This window comes from Athene noctua, chromosome 13, assembly GCF_965140245.1.
Source record: "Athene noctua chromosome 13, bAthNoc1.hap1.1, whole genome shotgun sequence".
Lineage (NCBI taxonomy): Eukaryota > Metazoa > Chordata > Aves > Strigiformes > Strigidae > Athene > Athene noctua.
In genome coordinates, this window is record NC_134049.1 from 7,387,914 (window position 1) to 7,411,575 (window position 23,662).

At 52.4% G+C, this 23,662-nt stretch overlaps 2 protein-coding genes across 4 annotated transcripts in view; one reads left to right on the top strand and one right to left on the bottom strand.

Moving 5' to 3' along the window:
* Positions 1–11,994, top strand: POLG (DNA polymerase gamma, catalytic subunit). Of its 3 annotated transcripts, XM_074916823.1 has the most exons (23): positions 1–40; positions 1,154–1,770; positions 2,101–2,296; positions 2,748–2,915; positions 3,190–3,336; positions 3,549–3,628; positions 4,100–4,282; positions 4,415–4,575; positions 4,791–4,911; positions 4,982–5,206; positions 5,334–5,454; positions 5,614–5,679; positions 5,793–5,915; positions 6,176–6,336; positions 6,455–6,508; positions 6,606–6,723; positions 7,182–7,317; positions 7,420–7,666; positions 7,760–7,882; positions 8,190–8,355; positions 8,606–8,814; positions 9,924–10,084; positions 11,186–11,994. In XM_074916823.1, exons 2-23 carry the CDS (start codon positions 1,193–1,195, stop codon positions 11,245–11,247), a joined length of 3,606 nt encoding a protein of 1,201 aa, XP_074772924.1. In that variant the 5' UTR covers positions 1–40; positions 1,154–1,192; the 3' UTR covers positions 11,248–11,994. The 3 variants fall into 3 exon arrangements, with proteins under 3 accessions (XP_074772924.1, XP_074772922.1, XP_074772923.1); XM_074916821.1 differs by lacking the exon at positions 1–40 and having other exon boundaries at positions 983–1,770; XM_074916822.1 differs by lacking the exon at positions 1–40 and having other exon boundaries at positions 983–1,770; positions 5,796–5,915.
* Positions 11,573–23,662, bottom strand: part of FANCI (FA complementation group I) — a 24,666-nt gene continuing 12,576 nt past the window's right edge. Inside the window, exons 19-37 of the mRNA XM_074916819.1 lie at positions 23,353–23,454; positions 22,344–22,523; positions 22,133–22,254; positions 21,584–21,748; positions 20,850–21,029; positions 19,411–19,574; positions 18,921–18,997; positions 18,335–18,451; positions 17,522–17,573; positions 16,814–16,941; positions 16,612–16,680; positions 16,387–16,483; positions 15,904–16,088; positions 15,233–15,289; positions 15,093–15,152; positions 14,266–14,352; positions 13,163–13,258; positions 12,479–12,604; positions 11,573–11,686 (exon numbers count right to left, since the gene is read on the bottom strand). Coding sequence (XP_074772920.1) covers positions 11,621–11,686; positions 12,479–12,604; positions 13,163–13,258; positions 14,266–14,352; positions 15,093–15,152; positions 15,233–15,289; positions 15,904–16,088; positions 16,387–16,483; positions 16,612–16,680; positions 16,814–16,941; positions 17,522–17,573; positions 18,335–18,451; positions 18,921–18,997; positions 19,411–19,574; positions 20,850–21,029; positions 21,584–21,748; positions 22,133–22,254; positions 22,344–22,523; positions 23,353–23,454 — 2,130 coding nt within the window. The 3' untranslated portion in view covers positions 11,573–11,620. The remainder of the gene's footprint in view (positions 11,687–12,478; positions 12,605–13,162; positions 13,259–14,265; positions 14,353–15,092; positions 15,153–15,232; positions 15,290–15,903; positions 16,089–16,386; positions 16,484–16,611; positions 16,681–16,813; positions 16,942–17,521; positions 17,574–18,334; positions 18,452–18,920; positions 18,998–19,410; positions 19,575–20,849; positions 21,030–21,583; positions 21,749–22,132; positions 22,255–22,343; positions 22,524–23,352; positions 23,455–23,662) is intronic.

The window sequence follows — 23,662 nt, forward strand, 5'->3', positions numbered from 1 at the left end:
CCTCCGGCCCAGGCCCGGGCGGCGCCGCCGAGACCAGGGGGTGAGGGGGGTGCGCGGATGTATGCGGGGGGGTGCGCGGCTCTGTAGGGGGGTGCGCGGCTGCAGGGGGATGTACATGGCTGCTAGGGGGGTGCACGGGTGTATAAGGGGGGTGCGCGGCTCTGTGGGGGGGTGTGGACGTATAGGGGGGTGCAGGGATGTATAGGGGGGTGCAGGGATGTATAAGGAGGGTGCATGCCTGCGGGGGGGTGCGCACGGGTGTATAGGGGGGTGCGCGGATGTATAACGGGGGTGTATGGATGTATAGGGGGTGCACAGATGTATAAAGAGGGTGCAGGGATGTATAGGGGGGTGCAGGGATGTATAAGGAGGGTGCATGCCTGCGGGGGGGTGCGCACGGGTGTATAGGGGGGTGCAGGGATGTATAGGGGGGTGCAGGGATGTATAAGGAGGGTGCATGCCTGCGGGGGGGTGCGCACGGGTGTATAGGGGGGTGCAGGGATGTATAGGGGGGTGCAGGGATGTATAAGGAGGGTGCATGCCTGCGGGGGGGTGCGCACGGGTGTATAGGGGGGTGCAGGGATGTATAGGGGGGTGCAGGGATGTATAAGGAGGGTGCATGCCTGCGGGGGGGTGCGCACGGGTGTATAGGGGGGTGCAGGGATGTATAGGGGGGTGCAGGGATGTATAAGGAGGGTGCATGCCTGCGGGGGGGTGCGCACGGGTGTATAAAGAGGGTGCAGGGATGTATAGGGGGGTGCAGGGATGTATAAGGAGGGTGCATGCCTGCGGGGGGGTGTGCACGGGTGTATAGGGGGGTGCAGGGATGTATAGGGGGGTGCAGGGATGTATAAGGAGGGTGCATGCCTGCGGGGGGGTGCACACGGGCGTATAGGGGGGTGCAGGGATGTATAGGGGGGAGCCTGACTCCGGGGAGGGGTGCACGGATGTGTAAGGGGGTGTGCAGGGATGTTTAGGGGGGTGCACGGCTGCGGGTTGTGTATTTACGGGGTGGGGGTTACCCGACCGCGGGGGGTGCAGCGCAGCCGGGCAGCCCGGCCCCCCCCCGGCCGTGCGGTGCCCGTGGCGGCGGTCGGGGCTGCCCCGGCGGGGCTGGGCGAGCGGTGCCGAGCTGGCCCCTCGCCCCATGCAGGTCCGGCCGCCCAGAGGTGCCTCCCCAGGGCGGGGGGAGATGCGGCGCTTGCTCCGGAGGCGATGGGCGAGGGGCTGCGCCCAGCCCCAGCGAGGCACCTCCAGCTCCTCCGCCAGCCGCCCGCTGCCGGAGACCCCCAGCCCGGAGCCGGCCAAGGGCCAGCGGCGCGTGAACCCCCTCAACATCCAGATGCTGTCCAGGACCCTCCACGAGCAGATCTTTCGGGGGGCCCAGGTGCAATACTCTGCGGCGGAGATCCAGAGGAGCGTGGAGCACCTGCAGCACCATGACCTGTGGGGCAAGGAGACCTCCACGCTGCCCGACGTGGACCTGCAGCTGCCCCGCATGTACGGGGACAACATCGACGAGCATTTTCGCCTCCTGGCGCAGAAGCAGAGCTTGCCCTACCTGGAGGCGGCCAACGAGCTGCTGCGGTGCGAGCTGCCCCCCATGCCCGCGCAGTGGGCTTGGCAGCTCGGCTGGACCCGCTACGGCCCTGACGGGCAAGTGGAGGCCGTCGACTTCCCCGAGGAGCGAGCGGTGGTGTTGGACGTGGAGGTGTGCGTGGCCGATGGCCACTGCCCGACGCTGGCCGTGGCGGTCTCGCCACACGCCTGGTGAGATGCGGCCCCGGCTGCGATGCTGGGGTCATGCTCGTCGCGGCGGCGGGGGGACACAGCTTTGGGAAAGATGGGGATGCTCCCCAGCGGAGCCTTTTCCTGCAAACCACCACCAGCTTGCAGGGAAAGCACAGCAAAGCCCCAGAGCGCAGCTCTGGGATGTGGGACGTGTGTCCTGGTTAGCGAGCACAGTGCTCCCTGGGGTCGGTCACCTCCCTCCCGTGGGTGGGATCCTGCTGAGCACCCCGCATCACAGCGGGTGCTTTTGGTCCTGGGAGCCTCCACTTTATTTCTTATGGCTGTGGGGGTGCTGCCTGTCCTCCGCAGGTACTCGTGGTGCAGCAGGCGGCTGCTGGAGCAGCGCTACTCCTGGTCCAGCCACCTAACCCTGGCCGATCTCATTCCCCTGGAGAGCCCGGCAGGCGCTGGCTATGCTGGCAAGCAGGACTGGCCAGAGAGAGTGGTGGTGGGGCACAACGTGGCCTTCGACCGGGCATTCATCAAGGAGCAGTACCTCATCCAGGTAATCGTAGTGCCATTGCTTTGTGCTGGCAGCTGCAGTTTGTTACCCAAATAGTCGTTTGTGCTGGCTTTTCTGGGTTATTTTGGTAGATGCTGTTCTGCACAGATACCCCAGGGTTGTGCTTGTCTCGTCCTGCAGAACAGGTTGAGGTTTGATCCCTTTAAGGGCAGGTATTCTTGTACCCCATGAAGTTGGTAGAGGCTGCAGAGTTGCAGCTGGGGACATGGCAGGAACTTTTAAGCAGCTTACAGCCTGCACTGGGGATGCTCTTGGCCTTCAAAAGTGGGGTGCTGGGAAGCAAAGCATTTCCTTGGCAAAAGGAGCCTGAGCAGAGGACTTGCAGCTCTGTAATACAGGGTGGTGCTTGCTGGCAGCTGCAGGACGTTTGGCAGCATGTTTCTCCTCTAGCATATCCAAACCATCTCTTTTTCTCTCCCCTGATGTGTCCCAGGGCTCCCAGGTGCGTTTCCTGGACACCATGAGCATGCACATGGCCATCTCGGGGCTGACAGGCTTCCAGCGCAGCCTCTGGATGGCTGCCAAGCACGGCAAGAGGAAGGGACTGCAGCAGGTCAAGCAGCACATAAAGAAAACGCGCAAGAAGACAGAGGGACCGGCTGTGAGTAAAGGAGCTGAGGCCCTGGCAGTGGCCTGCGTGGCAGGGGACTGGTTTGATCCTGTCATAGGAGCGTTTGCTACTGTACTGGGACCATCTGCTTCTGCACTGGCAGAGTAGGAGCTGTCGGAGCGGCTCTGCTGGGTGAAGCTCTCCCAGTGTTGCCAGATGAGGTGGCCTTGGTTTAAAATGGAGCAGCGACATCCTTCACTGCTCCTGATCTCGGCTGTGGCCGGTCCCTGTCCCGCGGTGTCTGACCCCCCCGCTTCCTTCGCAGGTCGCTTCGTGGGACTGGGTGCACGTCAGCAGCATCAACAACCTGGCAGACGTGCACGCACTCTACGTCGGGGGGGAGCCGCTGGACAAGGACGCACGGGAGCTCTTTGTGAAGGGGACCATGGCCGACATCAGGAGTCACTTCCAGGTGCGGGTGGCCATCCCAACCTCCCCACGGGCAGCAGGAGCCAGAGATGGGAGCGGGTCGAGCATAGCTGCCGGGGTAGTTTCCTTTTTGCCACCCTTTCTTGTGAGGGCGTTAGGTGCGCATGGCGCTGTGACATCCCCTGTCCTCCTGCAGCCCCAGTGCTGGCAGAGGGGGTGGCTGCTTTGCCTGCTCTCACCTGCCTCTGCCCCCAGGACCTGATGTCATACTGTGCCCATGATGTCCAGGCCACCCACGAGGTGTTTCAGCAGCAGCTTCCGCTCTTCATGGAGAGGTGAGAGCTGCCGAGCTCTGTCCGGCGTTGGCCAAGGGCTGTGGGCTTGGCCAGCAGCGGGGAGATCGTGGTCCCTCAGGGGATGGGATGTGGCTCCTCTTGTCCTTGGGGTTGCAGTGAGAGTTTGGGGCGGCTCTGAACCCCTTTTCAGGAGGGACTTCAGACCCTCTCCTGTAGCTGAGAAGGAATAAACAGCAGCACAGTGTGGCTGGAGGAGGCGAGAAAACTTAAATGAGGCAGATCGGAGTGTTACAGCTTTGGGGTTGTTGCGCAGGGTTGTTTTTAGGGCAGCAATTTATGTGCAGAGCAGGCAGAATATACAGGGATCCTTACAAGTTTAGGGAAAGAGCATCGATGGTCATGTGGGGCTGGGAAACAAGGTGAAGACGTGTTTGCGTCTGTCATAGTCTGGTTCTTCCAGGGCAGATCTTCTCCAGCAGACATCTAATTCCTCACTGCTTTGGGCTCTAGGTGCCCCCACCCCGTGACGTTTGCAGGGATGCTGGAGATGGGGGTGTCCTACCTGCCAGTCAACGGGAACTGGAAGAGGTACCTGGATGATGCTCAGGGCGTCTATGAGGAGCTGCAGAAGGAGATGAAGAAGTCCCTGATGAACCTGGCTAATGATGCCTGCCAGCTGCTGCACAAGGACAGGTACCCGTGGGCTGGGGGTGTAGGTCCTGCTGCTCACAGGACAGAGACCAGACGCTGGGTGGTCCATGGGGGGCTGTGGGTGGGTGCTGGGCTGGGGAGCAAAGCTGTGGTGTGACAGCGGTGTGTCGGCAGGTACAAGGATGACCCCTGGCTCTGGGATCTCGAGTGGGACACGCAGGAGTTTAAACAGAAGAAGAATCCAGGGAAGAAGAAGAAGAAAGATCAGGACAGGAACAGCAAAGCCTCCGCGGCAGTGGCAGATGCAGATGGATCCGCGCAGGAGTGGCAGGAAGGTGAGTGCGGGTGATCCCTGGGGATGAGGGATGCTCGAGGGGTGCCTTCCCATGGGTGTGCAGGGGCAGGGACATGGATTGGTGCTGGCACGGTGACGCATCGCTGGCCTGTGTCCCCATGCTGGGGCACATGGCAGGGGGCTGGTTCGAGGTCCCTGTCCCCAGTGGGGTGGCACGGAGGGCTCTTTGCCAGCCAGTCCTCCTTGCCCCACCAGACCCTGGTCCCCCCAGCGAGGATGAGCTGAAAGCCCCTGCGAGCCAGGTCTGCCTGGAGCGTCTGAAGGAGACGGTCGCACTGCAACCCAAGAGACTCCAGCACCTGCCAGGCCACCCGGGGTGAGTTGGGAACCCTGGGTGTCCCCGGGGCTTACCCTGCGCTGTCTGACCCATCCCTGCTGCTCCCCAGCTGGTACCGCAAGCTGTGCCCACGCCTGGAGGAGGCAGGGTGGGTGCCGGGACCCAGCCTCATCAGCCTGCAGATGAGAGTGACCCCGAAGCTGATGCGCCTGGCCTGGGATGGCTTCCCCCTCCATTACTCAGAGAAGCGTGGCTGGGGCTACCTGGTGCCGGGACGGCAGGACAATTTGCTGGCAGCCTCCTCGGAGGCAGAGGGTCCTCCCTGCCCACACAGGTGAGGGGTGCTGAGCTGGTGGATGCCCCATGGAGGGGTTTGGGAGCTCCCTGGGACCCTGCCCAGGTGCTGCCCTGGACCCTTGGGCCCCGTTGCGGGTGTGTGAGCCCTGCCCTCTCCCTGCCAGGGTGATCGAGTACCTGTACAGGCAGCACTGCCTGGAGAAAGGCAAGGAGCAGCCCCCAGGGCTGGAGGCTGCCGTGGAGGACGACCTGCTGGTGATGGACGGCAGCATGATGTGGCAGAAGGTGAAAGAAGGGATGAAGGGCTATCTCTGGTGGGAGGGACATGTGGGGCTGGGCTTCTTCCTGTGTGCGTGTAAAAACCAGCCCCTATGTGTGGCTCTGTGTTAAATCACTGGAGAACTGCTGTTTGATCTGGCTTCCCTTGTGGTCCTTCTGCCGCAGGTGGAGGAGCTCAGCCAGCTGGACGTGGAGGAGAAAATAGACAGAGCAGACCAGAGTCTGGCACAGGTAAAGGGAGTTTTCTGTGGGATGGGGTGGTGGATTGGTGCCTGTTTCCTCAGTTTCCCCCTCCTGCCATGCCTGGGGTCATTCCTGGCATCACCTGTCGTCGCTGGTTGCAGGAGGAGATGAATGAGCTGTGCAAACCAGTGGACATGAGGAGCCAGCCCTTGTACCACCACGGCAATGGTCCCTACAATGATGTCAACATCCCTGGGTGCTGGTTCTTCAAGCTGCCTCACAAGGCAAGTTGGGTGCTCCTGGGGCTTTTTCTGGGGGCTTCCTGGCCACCCTGGTGGAGTCCCAGCTCCTCTTGTCCTGCTGCCCAGCTGTGTCGCCTTGCCTGTCATCCTGGTGCTGCAGCACTCCTGGGACGCCCGTGATCTTGTCCCATGGGATTGGGTGGTGGAAATGCGTCTCGGTAGCTGGGACAGGGAGATGCACAGAACTTTATTGATACAGAGTGGTGCCATACTGAGCCCTGGCATGTCTTTTGCTGCTAAAGGATGGCAATGATAACAACGTGGGAAGCCCTTTTGCCAAGGATTTCCTGCCCCAGATGGAGGATGGCACCCTGCGGGCCGCCGTGGGCCGCATCCACGGGACCAGAGCCCTGGAGATTAACAAAATGATCTCATTTTGGAGGAACGCTCACAAACGGATCAGGTGAGCAGCTGCCTTCAGCTGAATTGTGACAACCCTGCGGGTGGAGGCTGCATCGTGGCTGGGGGAGGTCGTGCAGATGGGGGGGGCTCAGCATCTCTCCTGTCGCGTGTCCCTGCAGTTCCCAGATGGTGGTGTGGCTGAAGAAAGGGGACCTGCCTCGCGTGGTGACCAGGTATGGGGACGAACAGCCCCAGCTAGGACCATTGTCCCCTCTGTGCCGCTCTGGGAGCGATATCACAGGATGATGCTCACCCTCGCCTCTGTCCCAGGCACCCTGACTATAACGAGGAGGATGACTACGGAGCCATCCTGCCGCAGGTGGTGACTGCAGGCACCATCACCCGCCGGGCAGTGGAGCCCACGTGGCTGACGGCCAGCAATGCACGGGTATGGCCGTGCTCGGGTCCTTGCGGGGATGTTTTGGGGCACGCATTGTGTGTTGCGGACTGGTGGTAGCAGCCTGGGTTGGAAATAGGAGTTGGAGCTGGTTGCTGGGGTTTGAGGTGGCAGGGCTGCTGCTGGACCCTTCTCTTGCTGATGTGCTTTGACTTTGGGAGAGAGAAAGGAGTCAGCAGAGGCTTGTGAGCTTCAGAATTTGGTGAAAGGAGAAGCACTGTTTTCTGTCCTTCCCCAGGCTCCTCTTTGGTCCTGGAGAAGCCTGGGGGGGGTAACCAAGTGGGCCCCATGTGTATATGAAACCCGGTTTTGACTTTCAGAGCAAAATTTAGGGGTATGGGGAGCACTGTGTTGTGACACCACAGCTGTGGGAGGAAGGCTGCTTCTGTGCCACTGAGGAGAAGAGGGAGGTGCAGGGGTTGTGCTGAGCTGGACATTGTGTCCTGCAGGCAGACCGGGTGGGCAGCGAGCTGAAAGCCATGGTCCAAGTGCCACCCGGCTACTCGCTGGTGGGTGCAGACGTGGATTCCCAGGAGCTCTGGATAGCTGCTGTCCTCGGCGAGGCGCACTTTGCCGGCATGCACGGTGAGCCAGGGCTGCGCCGCGGGGGAATGAGTTTTCTGGTAGCGGGGTGACCCCCTGAGCCCCCTCCCGTTTGGTGTCCAACCCCTGCTCCCCTCCCGGCAGGCTGCACGGCCTTCGGCTGGATGACGCTGCAGGGGAAGAAGAGCAACGCGACAGACCTGCACAGCAAGACAGCCGCCACGGTGGGCATCAGCCGGGAGCACGCCAAGGTCTTCAACTACGGACGCATCTACGGGGCCGGGCAGCCCTTTGCTGAGCGGCTGCTGATGCAGTTCAACCACCGGCTGACGCAGCAGCAGGCACGCGAGAAGGCGCAGCAGATGTATGCGGTCACCAAGGGCGTCAGGAGGTGGGTGCTGCTGGGGCAGGTGGAGGGGCAGCAGGGACTGGGGGTGGTGGCAGTGACCCAGGGGACCTCAGCATGGGTCACTCTCCCTTCCAGGTTTCATCTCTCTGAAGAGGGGGAGTGGCTGGTGAAGGAGCTGGACCTGGCTGTGGAGAGGGCAGAGGATGGGTCAGTGTCGGCCCAGGATGTCCAGCGGCTCCAGAAAGAAGCTGCAAAAAGGTGAGATGCTCTGACCCTGCGCAGCTCTGGTGGCACTGGGGTGCGAGGCGGGGGGAGCTGCAGCCCTGCAGGTGGTGGCCAGAGAAGGGAGATGGGGCTGGATAGTCCCAGTCCTCCCTCCCTGCCCCCCCAGGGTTGAGTAGGTTTGGTCTGGGGGCTCCTAGTCTCCCCCAGTGAAAAATTAGTAGCAGGAGGCTGCAGGGGTTCATTTAGCTGCTCCAAACCAGGAGGGAATGTTTGAGGTTCTCAGAGGGGGCCTGCAGCCTCCTCCCACGCTTCCAGCAACGCCCCCCCTCTGCCCTACCAGGTCCCGGAGGAAGTGGAACATTGTTGAGCATCGAGTGTGGGCTGGAGGCACCGAGTCTGAGATGTTCAACAAACTGGAGAGCATCGCCTTATCCCCCTCCCCGCAGACCCCAGTGCTGGGCTGTCACATCAGCAGGGCCCTGGAGCCCGCCATGGTCAAGGGGGAGGTAAGGATATGGCTCTGTACTGCTGAGCTCTCAGCTTGGCTTGTCTTCTCCAGAAAGTTGAGCTCTTAGGTGCTGGAGACCCAGTAGGCTCTTGGAACCATGTTGGAAGCCCCTTGCCTGTATCTGCACGCCATCAAGAAAACCCAACAACCCTGAATTTAAGAGGCTTCTCCCAGGAGCTATCCTATATTGGGACCAGGCCCTGAACCCCAGTGCTCTCTTAGCATCCATCTGTGTTTCTTTTCACCAGTTTCTGACCAGCAGAGTGAACTGGGTGGTGCAGAGCTCAGCTGTTGACTACCTGCACCTCATGCTGGTTGCCATGAAGTGGCTCTTCGAGGAGTTTGACATCAACGGGCGCTTCTGCATCAGCATCCACGATGAGGTGCGCTACCTGGTCCAGCAGCAAGATCGCTACCGGGCAGCCCTGGCCCTGCAGATCACCAACCTCCTCACAAGGTGAGATGAGGCGGCTGCGGTGTCTCCTGGGGATCAGCACCAGTGCTGCTGGGGGGGACAGGGCAAGCTCAAGGGACTGGAGTGGCAGCAAAGGCGTTGGCTCTGCCCGCAGCAAGCTGGCGCAGAGCAGTTTCTTTCTGTTCAAGGGAAGTTGGCAGCGCTGGAGGTTGCAGTTCCTTCACGTGTGACTCAGGTGGCTATAAATGGAGCTCGGCTTCGATTTCTAGGGATAACGTGCTGGCAAGAGAGGGATATCGTCAGCTTTTGGGTCCTGCAGAGACAGGGCCAATCGTTCTGCTCTGCTGGGGTGCGAGCGCATCACCTCCTGCTCCCTTCAGGTCTGCCACCGTGGTGTGGCAGCAGCCCTTGGGCTTGATTGAGCAGCTGGGGGCCTGAAACTGTCCCCGTCCCTCATCCCCCCCTGCCTTCAGGGGCAAGCGAGGGGCATGGCTGCTTGTCTCTGCTGCGAGCACCTGTGCTGCTGCCCTTCCGCAGCGTGGGGCGTTCCCACTGCTTCCCTGACTCATGCAAAGTTAAGCTCAGCCTAGAAAGCTCCTGACCTCAAAGGACTCCCTTCGGTCTGGCTCCAGCACATCCAGCTTTGCCAGATCCCCTTCCTGGCACTGTGGGGCGTTTGGTTATACAGGAGCCGGCCGAAGCTGAGCTGTTTTCTCCTGCGCCGAGGCAGGGATACAGCAAACAGCCTTTCTGTGCTGGTGCGGCAGGCGCGGCGGGGGCAGATGCCCTGACGTTCATGCCTTTGTGCCGGCTCCTGCGAGCACAGGGCTTCCTGCTGGGAAAATCCAGCGTCTGCTCTGGCTGGGAGGATTAGCCAGCAGGGGAGGGCTGGGTTCTTCCTTTCTTCCGCAGAGGTTCAATGTACCGTTGCTCTGTTCCTCCCACAGCCACTTTAGCAATACTTGACCCTCCTGCCCCCCCCCCGGGACTTAAGCAGCACCTCATCTTCCAGCTGCTGGGGGACGTGGGTGCAGAGTAACCTCTAGTGATGGCTGCCAATGTTTTGTGAGGCTCTGGCTGATCACAGCCAGGTGTGACAAGGCCAAGGGTCATGTGTGGCACCGTCCCACCTCGGTCTCTTGTTCTTCCAGGTGCATGTTTGCCTACAAACTGGGCCTCCAGGATCTGCCCCAGTCAGTGGCTTTCTTCAGTGCAGTGGATGTTGACCAGTGCTTGAGGAAAGAGGTGACCATGACCTGCACGACGCCATCAAATCCAACCGGGATGGAGAAGAAGTACGGCATCCCTCAAGGTGAGCGGTGTCCGTGCGAGCTGACCCCCCTCTGCACAAGCCTTCCCTGGCTTAGGCAGAGCACTCGGCCTAAGCAGCCATTCCCTGAGGGCTCCTCCGTGCAGCAGAGGCACCTCCTGAGCCCCTTTGCTTCCTGATGCATTATCTGCCCACCAGGGCAACTGCCACCCTGCTGCCAGCCCCCCTCTACCTCTTCCCTTTCTCAGTCCCCAAGTAGTTCGTGCTGCTGCTGCTGCCAGATATTTCTGATAGCGATGAGCCAGGCCTGGCTCTGTTATCCCACGCACACGTGTGCTTTGTGCCCCTGAGAGGAGCCCTCCTGTGCACTTGTAACCCAGCCCCGAGGGATACGTTCCTTCCCTGAAAGGAAGTGCCTCTACAACCCTGGATATTTTGCCCTCCAGCCCCAACTTGTCCAATCTCGGGTGGTTTCTCTCCTTCCCCACCTCCTCCTTAGCCCAGCACAGAGACCAGCCTTGGCCTTGCTGTTTTTCCCCAACAAGGCCTAGAGTCATCCTGTTTGCACTTGCTATAACCCTCTAACAGCTGCAAGCAAACATTTAACTCTTGGCTGGGAGCAGCTTTAAACAGCTCCTCCTCGAGGTGCCGCAGTATTTTCCCAGATAAGGAGAAGAACCTGCCCTCAGATTTTTTTTCTCTCAGTCATTGGATGCATCAGACACTCCACCTTAAATAACCTCTGTTAGGAGTCTTACAGGGAAAGGGTGCTTTTAGAAACAGGGCAAAAAGGGAACTTCTTACCATGAACAAGGCAGATTAAACAAGTGCATCGCATCAGGGTCAGCAAAAACATAACAGCAAAATCAGCCTTGCCCGAGGAAGCTGTCGCCCCTCTGCTTCTCAGGAGCTGTGCACAGCACCACGCTTCAACTCCAAGGCAGAACAGCTCGTGTTTCCAGCTTCCTACTGGTGCTGGTTCCTGCGTTCACACCACCACCCAAACCAGAAGTTTGAATAAATTTAGGGCTTTTTGTGCTACACGCTCTGAGCTAAAGCAAATCACGACCGTCACTCTCTTATGTTACACAGTCTTGAGTGTACTGCAGAAGGCAGGGAACTGATTGTCCCATTGTCTTCCAGGAGAAGCACTGGATATATATCAGCTAATTGAAATAACCAAAGGTTCACTGGAGAAGAAATGATGACGCTAGAGTGCCAGAATGACAATTGTCCAGATCGTGTGCCAGAACCTGGCTGTCCTTTCAGAAAGAGATCTTCTGGCAGAGACTGGTCCTGGTCACTCTGTTTCCTTTTTGCTGTAAGGAGGGATGTTCCTGGGGAAGAAGATTTTGATAGCAGCACATTCGAATAGCAGAGGTGCTTCAGAGGGCAGCAGCCAGCTGTAAAACTCAAGACAGGGGCCAGAGTTGCTGCTTGCGTGCCCATGGGCACGAAGGAAGGAGTATTTGGCAAGAGAAACAAGAAACCATCGTCTCCATAGCTGCAGTTCTCCAAGACAAGGGCAAGCCTGCCCCAGAACAGGCGCTGTGGGAGGAGGCAGCAGCAACCCCAGCTTTACTTTTCTCGCCGTCTCTTCTTCTTGGGTTCGTGGTTCTCATCTGACTGCTCTGCGGTGCTGCTCTGGAGAGGGAGGGGGAGGGGAGCAGTACAGTGTGATTGCTTTGGTGTGTTTAGTCTAAGGAATGTTTACCTAAAGCAAGAAACCAGATGTGCAGAACAGGATTTAGCTCTTTCCTGCCTAACAAAATTACCTGAATATGGGACTCCTCTCACCCACTGAGGCTTTCTCTATGTCCCCCCTATTCATGGTGGAACTTAGACCCCAGGTTATGAAAGGCACAGGACAGGGACTGTTTGTGCTGGATTTTAGTTTGTTAAAACACTCAGGAAAATATGGACAGAAGCACCAATAAAAACCTGGACAATCAGCGCAGTAGATGATTATTTTTTTTATCCAGTACAGGTTGTGCTACCTTCACCAGCACTATCTAGTAGAGGAAGGAGAGGAGAATGATGCCTTAAGGCATTTGCCCTGCCAGCTGTTCACCTACAAAACCATCCACATCATGCTGCAAAGGTCTGATCCTGGCCAGCCAGCAGGTCCTTGGAGTTAATGCTGATAGACCTCTCCTTGCTGAGGCAAACAACAAGGCCTTAAGGGCAGTCTCACTTCCCAAAGACCAGAGCTACAGGCAATTGGTGCATGGAAATGGAGGTCACTCAAGACAGAGGCCTGGAGTGTAGGGGATGTTAGCCAGAGTAACTCCTTTGTATCAGCTTAGTATTAAAGCAAGAGCTTACCCAGGGAAGATAAACTGTCCTGATTTCACACATGCCTGAACAGCTCACAAATACAGTTGGCCTCAGAAAAGGGGGAAACATGTCAGTAAAAGCAGCTAAATGAGTTCTGACCTGGTTGTTGACTGGCTCATTTTCAACATCCTCTGTGTTACGCTCCTGCAAGGCACTGTCCAGCATGGATGCGTTGATGCGGAAGTCCCGGGAGGTGCTTAGCTTCATATATTGCATCAAGTTCACCTGCAGCCACCGAGGTGAAACCAGGGGAAGAGGACATTATGCCATTAGTATCTTAGTTTAGTTTTCTACCCTGCCTGGTGCGTTGCACAGCACTAGGGCTGAGTCCATCACAGCGGTAATGCAGGACTGAAGCAAAAAGTAGGTGAAAAACCACCTGCCCCCATGCAACCCAGTGAGCCATTTACGTTTTTGTAAAAGCCAAGTGATTACCAGTTACTCTCACTCTCATGTAGTATCTCATGGTGGTGCCTTTATCTCCTTATGAAACGAGACTGGGGGAGCGGGGTGAGGGAAGCTGGCATTAGGTGTGAGTTTCTGGTTGAGCAGAAACTTTGCACACAGTGTGAGTCCTGCCATCAACAGCTGCTGCTGCCAGTGTGACAGCACTTCAGTAGTGTTGGGCCAGGAGCTTGGGCAAAGGCTGGAAGTGTGGTAAGGTCCTTACACTTTCCTCCTTTGAGCAGCAGTGAAGGTTTTAAAAGGTGGGACAGCAACAGCTCTCCACTATGCCACTGTCCCACCTGATTTAGGTCACAGAGGAGCTCTGCTTTACGTTACCTTTGATTTCTTGGAGAGGTGAATAAGGAACTTCTCATACTGCTCTATTGCAAAAATCAGGTTTGGGATTGGCTTGGTGTCCCGGAGCACCTTAGCCTGAAATGCAGAGAGGAGGGTGACAGATCAGATTTGGAAATGAACGATGCTGCAGCATGACATGAAGAGCTCAACACTCCAGTTTAGAAACGCATCTTCAGTAGCCTTGCTCCATACCAGTCCTGCCCCAGCCAGTTTGTTACTGGTTTTAAATTGGGTCCCACAACGGTTCTGCAGTGAGGCACTCCCGTGTATTGTTCTGTACTCAGACTGCAGTCCACAGCCCTGATGTGCCTGACAGCCAGAGCAAAACTTCCTCTGCTCCAGCTCTGCAGAGGCATCACAAGCATCTGCCTTCCAGGCAATAAGCACATTGCTGTTTCACCACACTTTTGCCCGGTTTATTTACCACCGCTGATGTTTGTTTCCCGTGATGACAAGAGTGGTAGAAGGACATGCAGCATTTCAGCCTATTTCCATACACTCAGGGAACAGCTAGGAAGATCATGCTTGTAGCTTTTAAACCCTTAACATCACAGGAATGTCTGGGACAACTGATAAGACAAAGGAGATGCTGGCTGGGAGCATAATGGGCATAAAGAGACCAGGAACCTGCCAACCTGCTCACTTGCTCCCAACCAAATCATCCCGCCCTTCTCAACTGCCCTAGTTCAGTGGAAGCCACTACTTTAAATGTACTGATAAAATTAAGAAACACTTAAAACAGTGCAGTATTGGTTCTGATATATTAGACAATTTCTGCAATTACCCCAAATGATGAAGTATCAGACAAGACAGGTCATCCCAACTTAACCTTTGTTTCATGTTTGTGAGCTTTTATGCTGCATTTAGTGAAGGTGGCTTTGGTTTTGGGTTGTTTTTTTATTTGTTTGGGGTTTGTTTAGACTTTTCTCTGAAGTTAAGGTACAATAACTTTGATTTTTACTTATAGGCTCAAATGACAATTTCTCATTGGTGATCTTTAAGAAACCACCAGGTAATACAAGCCTTGAAGTATGATTCTAAGTTCAAATACAGCCCATGTTCTAATAGAGAGTCAATCTTACCATGACTGTGGAGATTGTAGCAGCTTCATCCTCTTTCTTCTTCTTTTTCTTCTCTTCTGCAAAGCTTAAGCTCTCACTGTGGATGTTCTGAAGGAGAATGCCAAAAGATGTGGCATTAGAGGGTAAGCAGGGAAGAAAGGGCAGCCAAGTAAGGCCAGAGATGTCCTGGTTCTGGCCAGCTAACAGCATGACCAGCTAGATGGCAGAAAGGTCATACAAGATACAAGAAGGATGGGTTTGGGGGTAATCTCAAAAAAAGAAGGAAGGAAAAGCTAATTTCTTAATTTATACATTCAGAAATATGTATGTGTGAGAAGTCCCCAGGAGTGGTAGCTCGCACACCACTACACCTTCCCCAATATGCCATGTCTGTTGTACAGTTTCTCACTCAAGCATCCAATTCCTCTCCAAACAGCAAAATCCCATCTTCGGCTCTGCAGTTGTTGGCACCCACATTACTTTACACTGTGATGACTGCAGTGTCGTTGACCTTTATTTGCCATTGTGGTTAACAGCAGTATTAATCTCATCCAAAAAAAAATAAAAATGGCATGAACAGAGGTGGGAAAATAAAAGATAAAAAAACAGCTCCCCAAACACCTTCCTTCCCTGCTCAAGCAGAAATCAACATGCTTGGTCCCAGTGGTGCTGGAAAGTCTTACTCTATTATTTGACATAGTAAAGCTTGAAATACAAGAAACTCAAATCATTGTCAAGAAGATTAATAATCCCCAAAGGTGCCCATGTATTGCAGCTGCTACACCACTCGGCATCAGATAGCCTGATGCTGACTGATAGGCTTTTGCCACAGTTAATTTAGGCCTTACCTGGACGTAAGTAATGAATGAGTAACACTGTGGGGTCAAATGGGAACCTGAGAGCTTCACCTGCAAAGAAGCAGAGAGGTTGGTGTTACTCCCAACTCAAGACAATGAGCCATTTCCTCCAGCAATTTTCTCACACTCACCAGCTTTTCTAGCCTCCCGGGAATCATACTGGAGGTGCTGCGGCAAGCTTGGATATACTGCAAGGAAAACAGAATAGTTTCTTCTAGGTAGGCTGTTTCCAGGCCGGGCTCAAAGCAGCTCATCTAATGGCACAATGGGGAGGGCAGGATTTGCAAGAAGTATCCTCCCCAGTGGCTTGTGCTATCCCAAATGCCATGGCTGTACTCCAGAGCTGTGAGAGAGCTAAGGGGATTCACCACCTTGTCTCAAACTAGCTGCACTGCCCTGTTTTTATGGCACAGTTTCCCCAGGTCCGACGCTTCAAGCCTTAGATGGGAATGAGTGGCAGGGGGAGGACTGCTGAGCGCTGTGAGAACACCACTAGTGCCGTCCGTTGTGGCAGAGGAACCGACAAAATACGCGGGAAAAGAGCCACTCTGAGCCACGCACAGCTAAATTCAGCCTGAGAAAAGCTTTCCTTTATCTCTACTGGTACAATTAGCACTGTTGCAGAAAGGTCACAAAATTAAGGGCATGAAAGCCAACAGAATAAGGATTCACTCCTGCAAGAGATCAACAGCGTGGTCCTGAGCAGAGCTGCTGCCAGGGGTCACTGTGGGCTTGCTGTAGCAGATGGGGAAAAAGAGTTTTTAGATCCCAGCCAGCCCACTGTCAGCAGAGCAGCACTCACATGTTTGATGAGGGAGGTGAGAATTGCGTATGTCTTGCTGAGGCTCCTCAGCAGCGTGTCCACACAGCTCCCTGCAGGGAGTGCTGTCTGTACCAGCTCATGATAAACTGTCAGTAGAGTTCCCAACTGCAGAATTACACCTTTCTCCAGAGCCTGGGTTTGGTTTGATGCCTGAGAAGAGTCTTCTAGAAGAGAGACATGACTACCTGGTGAATGTGTGTCTAATGAATCCAGTTACACAGGTAGGAGGCACAAAAGATCACCTCTGTGCCTGGCACACAAAGCACCAGTGTGGCACAGCAGAAACAATCACTGGAGGGATTTTGTGACAACACTTTCTATCTTACATCGTTCACTTGGAACCAGCTCAAGGGAGAGTTTAACCAGCCCTCAGATGATGCTACCTCAAAAATCCCAAAATATCTTTTGGCTCTCTATCTTCATCTGTTTTTGATAAAGGTGTAACAGTAAGAAACGGACCACTTTTATTACCTGATGTGTCTGATCCAAGACTGGTGAGTTTCTTGATAAGCCAGTCCACCTCTTCAAGTACCTTATCTGCCTGACCCAGAACGAGCAGCTAAGAAAGGTGACAGAATAACAGAACAGGTTTTTGGAGGAGTTTGGCATGACAAGAATCTACCAGCCACTTGTAGCAGAGTAGCCCTGGACATTGCAGGTTGTTCCAGACACATCATTTTGACTCACACAGACAGTAGGGGCTGCAGTCTTGGTATTCACTATGGCGAAATGGGACAGACTCTCCACTTCTATGTCCTGGCCGGAGGGAAGAAAACAAATTCTAGTGGGTAAAATTTCAGCTGCCGTCACATGGTTTGTACCAGAGATGCACTCAGTTCTGCCCTGACAGCACTAAGTGGTAAAGAGTTAGGCTGCTTCTGCGTCATACCTGATCTATGTCTCCCAGGCAAGCGTGGATGTCTTGTGCAAGTTCACGCAGCAAACTGACAGGACTCTTGTACAGAACATGGAGACTGAAGAGCAGAGACAGCAAACCCTTGCAGCAGGCGATATCCTCTGTGGGGAAGCAAAAAGAAAACACATTACCAGGTGCAGAGCTTCCCTAGCTATTTAGGAACATCAGACATCCAGTGAGGGAAAGTCTCAGATTCAGTATGGATTTAATAGTCTGCATTCCCAGAAATGATGAACAGTAGGTGAAAAGCCTATCAAAATACCACAGTTACAAAAGCAGAGTTTACAACTTCGGGCATCCCATATAATACTGCAAGAGGAAGCATGGCACACTGGAGCCCTCAGCTCAGAAAAATAATGACCAGAAGCACCGAGGAAGCACAATACAAACTCTAGCAAGAGTAATATCTTTCTAGAGTATAAATCCAGATTTGAGCAACAGATGTGCTAAATAACAAGGGAGAAAAGTAAGTGGCTTCTCTTCCTTCAGCAATGCTAATATTTATAGAGATGGAGTTTCTTTCCTAATACTCATGCAAATAGCCACAATGTCATGGCAGTCTGCCACAGAATGAGACCTGAACAAAGAGGTAAAACCAGGACAGACAACAGCAGAGCACCAAAGGGTCTAATAACAGACCTGATACATCACATCTAAATATGCTCCCCAAAGCTTACTTACCAAGACCATTTTCTTTGCAAACTTTGACTGTCCAAGTGAGGAATTGAAGAAACTGTGTAAGGGGAGAAAAGATACCATGGCTTTGAAACAGAATTCAAAGCACAAAACTAACAATTAAAAAAAAATTCAAGACAATGAATCACAGCAAAGGGGGATGAGCAGAGTCCTCTTCTGGCAGAAAGGCACCCAGCCATGCTCTGTGAAGTTTCACAAGGGACACTTAACCTACTAACAAGTGAAAAACTGAGGTCCAGGACTGGGGAATGGCTATACATTCCCTTGGACAGAGTAACAGCTCCATTTAATTTAAAGTAAATGATGACTCCAGACTCCTGGCACACTTTTAGTGCAGTCCCTAGTTTGTAAAATTGGGGCACTTTAGAAAATGCCTCCTTGCACGGAAGGAATTAGGCACTCAGCCAGTTTGGACTGGTCACAAGTCTGCTGGCCTTTTTTTGGCTCTCCTCCCACGTGGAGGCCATACCACAGCTAGGCTCTGTTAGGAGTCTCTGCTCAGGCAAACAAGTCATTCAGACTCCAGGTGCCCAAAGGCAGGATCAGAACGTGCCGGAGTGGGGTGGGAAGACAACTGGTTCTTAACTGTCCTTGCAGGTGTTTGACAGGAGTGTGCTTGATAACGTAACAAAAATGTCACTTTGACAAGGTCTGGTCTGCAGGAGAAGGCAGAACACACACATACACACACACACACACACGTCAGAGCCCTCAGATGTCAACTCAATCTGATAATCTTCTTCCCACACCTATGGCTACAACACCCATCCCTGCCACCCCAGGAAGATCATGAAGTACCTGCTGAGAGGCCGGATCCAGGAGTCTGGACAAAGTGGAGAGCACTGTGATGAGTGACTGTGTTTCCTTGGGGCTGAAATCATCTTCAGCACGGCTGAACTGGTTTACCAGGGACCTCTAATCAGGGGAAGAAAAGACAAGAGCCCCATAGTGCATGCTTGTTGTAGGGCCATTTTAAGAAGCAAATAAAGAGAAGCTACAGCAGATAAAGGAATCGGCAACAAGGAGAACGACAAAAAAAAAATAAAAAGAGGACTTGTGTAAAGAGCAAGTGCTGGTTTTTGTTATGAGTGCTTACATAGAGACCCGCATGATTCAGTGTGACTTTTACAATACTCAGGTAAGTTTATGCTGCACTGAAGGACCCTATAGCTCTGTAAACATATTGCACTTCAGTCCAGCTAGCTCTGCACAGCACCCTGAGAAGCTTTCTTTAGGGATCAGAAACTTTTCTGAATGGCCAGTGAATCAGTGTCACCGTTGCTATCACATACTCAATCCTGTGGTCAAGCAAGAGAGAGCCAGCAGCGTTTTCTGCCAGAATTACCAGTGCTTTGGAACACTTGCAGCACACAGTGGTACTTACCTGAAACTGTCGGATCTGGAAGGCAGCTTTCTCTGTGACATTAATATCCGTTTCTTCTGCGTCACCATCAGTAATATCTGGCAGAGACAGAGAGGTGCAGAAAAAAGCTAAATGCCAAGAGCAGAATACAGGATTTATTTCCAAAAGTGGGAAAGACTGCAACAGCTTACAGCTAGAGGAGGAATACAGACTGCAAAACTGTGGTGAGCACAAAAATGTGTTAAAGGCAAACTTCAAATAGACAAATGCTATATCAGACCCCCACTATCCTCTGCTGACAGACTGAGAGCTCTGTAAAAGCAGGTAAAGATATCTCTGGAACTTGCCTCTGGTGTGAAAATCAATGTGAGTAAGCATGCCTTGTTACTGAGAGACAGGGACCAGAGCCCTCTCTCTCTAGTTATGGGTAACAGGCACTGGCTCCCTGACTGCCCACATATGGGCACACACGATGGCTAGAAAACAGAGCAGAATTGTACTATGCACCTACCCAGGGCTTGTAGAAACTGGGGGATCCTGGCAGTGTACAGCTGCTGCACCGTGTTGAAAATCCGCAGCAAACCTTCCAAGCACAGAAGCGAAATGCTTTTTCCCTTCTTCTTCCCTGACTCTTCAACAACAGTGGGAATCGAAGTGTACCTCCAAAGCAGAACCCTACGGGATGGGAGATGAGTTAACATCACACGCTCCAGTAAAGCTGGCTGCACAGTGCAAGAACTAAAACAGGCCTAATCACAGATTCTACGCTTAGGATCATATTTTTAATATAACTAAATTGGAAGGTCTTTTCCTATAGGAGAGTGGAGGGAGAAGAGATCTATTTTAAAAAAGGTTTTGTTTCAATGTCAGCAAAACAGCTACTGCATTTTTCCTGCAGTGTCAAGGGACCTTCCAAGCCCATTTCAAGTCCATCTTTATATATTCATTTCTTCCACCCATCTTTCCTTCTGTCTTAGACTACCCAAACGCTGACCACTGGTGTCAAATCTGTCAGAGATTAAAAGAGTTTTTCTCTTGGCGTTTTGAATCTGTGAAGTGTCAGATATCACTATAGGGCTCTATATAAATAAAGCCAGAAAGGTAAAGGCAGGCATAGCAAAGTGAAAAAGCTTTGAAGAAAGCAAAATTGTTTGCCCCAAAGGAGAATTTTCTATTTGTAGGCAAACATCTTTTCCCTGCTCCCCTAAGCCCACTTCTTCCCTTTTTTGTTCCCTCTCCTTTCTTCTCATTAGTTCTGTCACCTGCACAGGCGATTTTATTCTACTTCAATGTCCAAACATGCAAAACATGTAGCTCATATGCAGCCCTAATGACTGCAACAAAAATAGCCTCTGCTATTTGGGGCAAGACACAAAATGGACATTATTCATGGCAGGGGTAATTTGCATTTTGTGCTCTCTGCTGACTGGGATCTGAAAAGACCCCATGTAGATATGACCTAGATCCCAAGAGACATTTACATGGTTAACATTCTTGGATTTCCAAAGGATTAGATGCATGAATGTCTTCAAGCATCTTGCAAAAGTCCTAAACAAATCTGGTTTATACCGTAGCTAGAAGTGAATTTTAACTTCATTGTATCCCAGAGGCTTCAAGAATCCAGCCTGTTACCATCATACCTCCTCTGTGACAATGAGTGATGAACCAAAAGTCAGAAAGAGGCTGAAAATGAGAGTTTGATGGCATTTGGTTTTTCCAGGCCAAGTACCGTTATTAGAGCTGTATCGCTCACTCTGGCACAGAAACTGTAGCGCCTCCACTTGATTTCTCAGGAGCAAAGAAAGGCAATGATCTCAGCCCAGTAATAATAACTGTTTGAAACAGTTATGGACTGCATTCTTCTTTCAAGACTCTACTTGAGAATCAAAAATCCCCAAAATGCATTGCTGCTTTTTAGGGCTGATATCTTCACATGCCACACTGACTCACCGCGTGATTTTGCAGAGGTTCTGAAACATCTTCTCAGGATTCTGTCCGTCTGGTCCATCAGTTTGTCCTGTCTCCTCCAGCTGCTGCACCTTCTGCAGAGCTACACTGACAGCGTAGCGCAGGAACTCTGTGCTGGAGCGCAGGACTGCCAGGCTCTCCTCATGGCTTTGGGCGTTGTCCCTGAAGAATCAAGAGCACTGTCAGAGAATTGAGGATGCACTTAAAAAGCACAGGGATGGCCTATGAGATTCCAAATCTAAATAGGCATTTACAAATAAAATAAAAATAGCTGAATTCAGGGTGGAAAATACCCTTTGTTTTGGTAGCCTGTAATGAACACTCGGAGGGCAGAGTTCCACCAGCCTTTCCAAATACACTAACAGACCTGGTTTGAATTGATGTCTGGCTTTGTTCCATAGAGAACTGGAGCTCAAACACTGGAGTCTGTTGTCTGGGGAATGGCCCAGGACTGGATGAGCAGAGACTCTCTGAGGTCTTACAAGTCATAAGCAAGGTCCAGGAAAGCTGGTTTGTCAATACCAGGAGTTGCACAGCCATGGTTCCTGCCTGGACTATGATGCTCTCCAGACAAGTGCTGCTATCACACTTGCTTTGTACAGCAGTGAAAGTGCCCATACTGTGTATGCAGCACACCAGACAGCCAGCATGAAGACACCACGAAAACAGCTTATGAATAGGCCTTAAAGGCTACGCCAGATGTGACAGCTTCTCACCTGAACAGAGCTGTGAGCAGAGTAGATACAAAACCCATGGACAGGAAGCTCTGTGCAGTTTTGTTGCCCGAGGTAGATTTGTTCTTTCCAGCTTTCTCCTTCAGGATTTCAGAGAGTTTGTTGTAACATGTAAAGAGGCCTAGGATATCCTCAAACTTGTTCTTACTGCAGCGAAATAGTAGAAAGCATTAATGGAGAAAATCCAGTCTTACAGCTCCCATTTGAAGCTTCAGTTGCCAAATTACACAATGACACTTTCTAAATGATAAAACCATGACATATGACATCTCCCTGCCTCCCTAACAGTGTATACATCCATTCCTCCTTGACCTGCTCTTCTACAAAATGTCACATCCCATCTCCCACAACACATGACATTCAAAAGGAAGACAATCCCCAAGGTTCTATGAATGTCTGTTTTCACACTCAGAAAACATCGTTCTGATTCTGTGTTGCATTGTTACCCTGTGCTTGCAACGAGGCTGTACTCTGAAGAGCTAGGCACAGTATAGTACAGCTAGTGCCAGAGGGTAAGATTCAATGTTTTACCTGAAATTCCCTATGTTGAAATTGTACTCAATCAGGACCTCACAAATTCCCATCACCTGAATGGCGTAGATGTTATTCTTTACACCGACACCAGAAGACAGAGAAAAATCTGCCGATTTATCCTAAGAAACAAGTGAAAAAAATCTTTTCAAAACCTGACAAGAACTCAAGTGTCTTCTTCCACTGAGTCAAACTGAAAATCTGATTTTACCAGTTCAAAGTCTTCCAACTCGCTCTTGATCATTCGTCGTGTGACAGATTCTAGCATCTCTTCAAAGTTTTCCTCAAATCCCACATCCTCCTCCTCATCGTCATCCTCAGCTCCTTGGCATAGACGCACAGTGCTCTTATACCAGGCGAGACAGTGTTGGATACAGCAGAGCAGATGGGCCTGAAGGAAGCAGCCACACAATCACACTCAGCCTTCTAGTTGGAGGTCACTGGCAGAAGTGGACACAGGCCAGACTATTAGAGTTGGATGCAAAGAGCCATAACTGCCTTCAGAGGTTCACGTGAGTCTCAGGAATATGCCTCATTCCTAGAATGATGGGTCTGTAATCCTACAAACAGCTACCCAGTTCTAGCTTCAATGTTGTCTGCCTGAGCTTGCCTGTATGGCATGTGAAGACTTAACTCCCACTGCTCCCTCAACCCAGGTCCCTCAACTGCTGAAGGAGATGGAAAGGGAATTTCCAAAAGGGCTCTCACTCTAGCTGAAGTGTCTGCTGCCTTCCTGGGTGTGCTACTGCAGCACAGCATGGAAGCTTCCTTAGGGGAAAACAACATGATTAATTTGAATCTGTTCCCTTGGAAATCCAATGAATCATTGAGGTCTCATCTCCAACAATTTCAAAGGAGCAAAACCAAAGGGCAGATTCTTCCCCCTGCTACACACACACACACTGCACAACTATTTTATATGGAATTAAGTTAAAGGAGGGAAAAAAACCCCAAAACAACAGATGAGCTCAATAGAGGATAACAGAACCACACTACTCCTAGAGCATTTTTCACACAAGTCCCCTAAACCAGCATGCCAGTGGAGCTCTAATAGATAGCCTGAGACAGGGGTGAGATGCCCAGCTCTATTGTCATTAAAAGAATTGCTCCAGGCTAGAAGAGGTTGAAGAAACACAAGGTATTCAGCTCCTGTAGCAGCACAACTAAAATGCTATGGAACAGATGAGTTTGCAGCTATGGCCAGCCAGTATAGCTCTTACCAGTGGTTCTTGCAGAAAGATTTGATCTCCTTGAGCCATAATACATCCCTCAAGTTTCAGTGGAGGCAGGAGGTCTGGCTGGGGCAAGTAATATTTCTTTATCTGTCACAGAAAACATGAAATAAAAATAACCAGTTACTTGGTAACTGAGCCTCTTCAGTTGTTTGAAAACAGAACACGGTAATCTTTGTACTCCATTCTACAGAGCAAAAACTGGCACTGTAACAGTGGAGCTGTACATGTACACGAGCCACATCATCTGCTCTATTAGTAATTAAAATCTGTTCTTGAGTTGCTTATGTACCTCTCA

Coding starts and splice junctions, on each gene's coding strand:
- POLG (XM_074916821.1), top strand. CDS start 1,148: ATGCAGGTCCGGCCGCCCAGAGGTGCCTCCCCAGGGCGGGGGGAGATG. Junction 2,297..2,747: donor AGGAGCAGTACCTCATCCAG/GTAATCGTAGTG, acceptor GATGTGTCCCAG/GGCTCCCAGGTGCGTTTCCT. Junction 7,883..8,189: donor CAGAAAGAAGCTGCAAAAAG/GTGAGATGCTCT, acceptor CTGCCCTACCAG/GTCCCGGAGGAAGTGGAACA.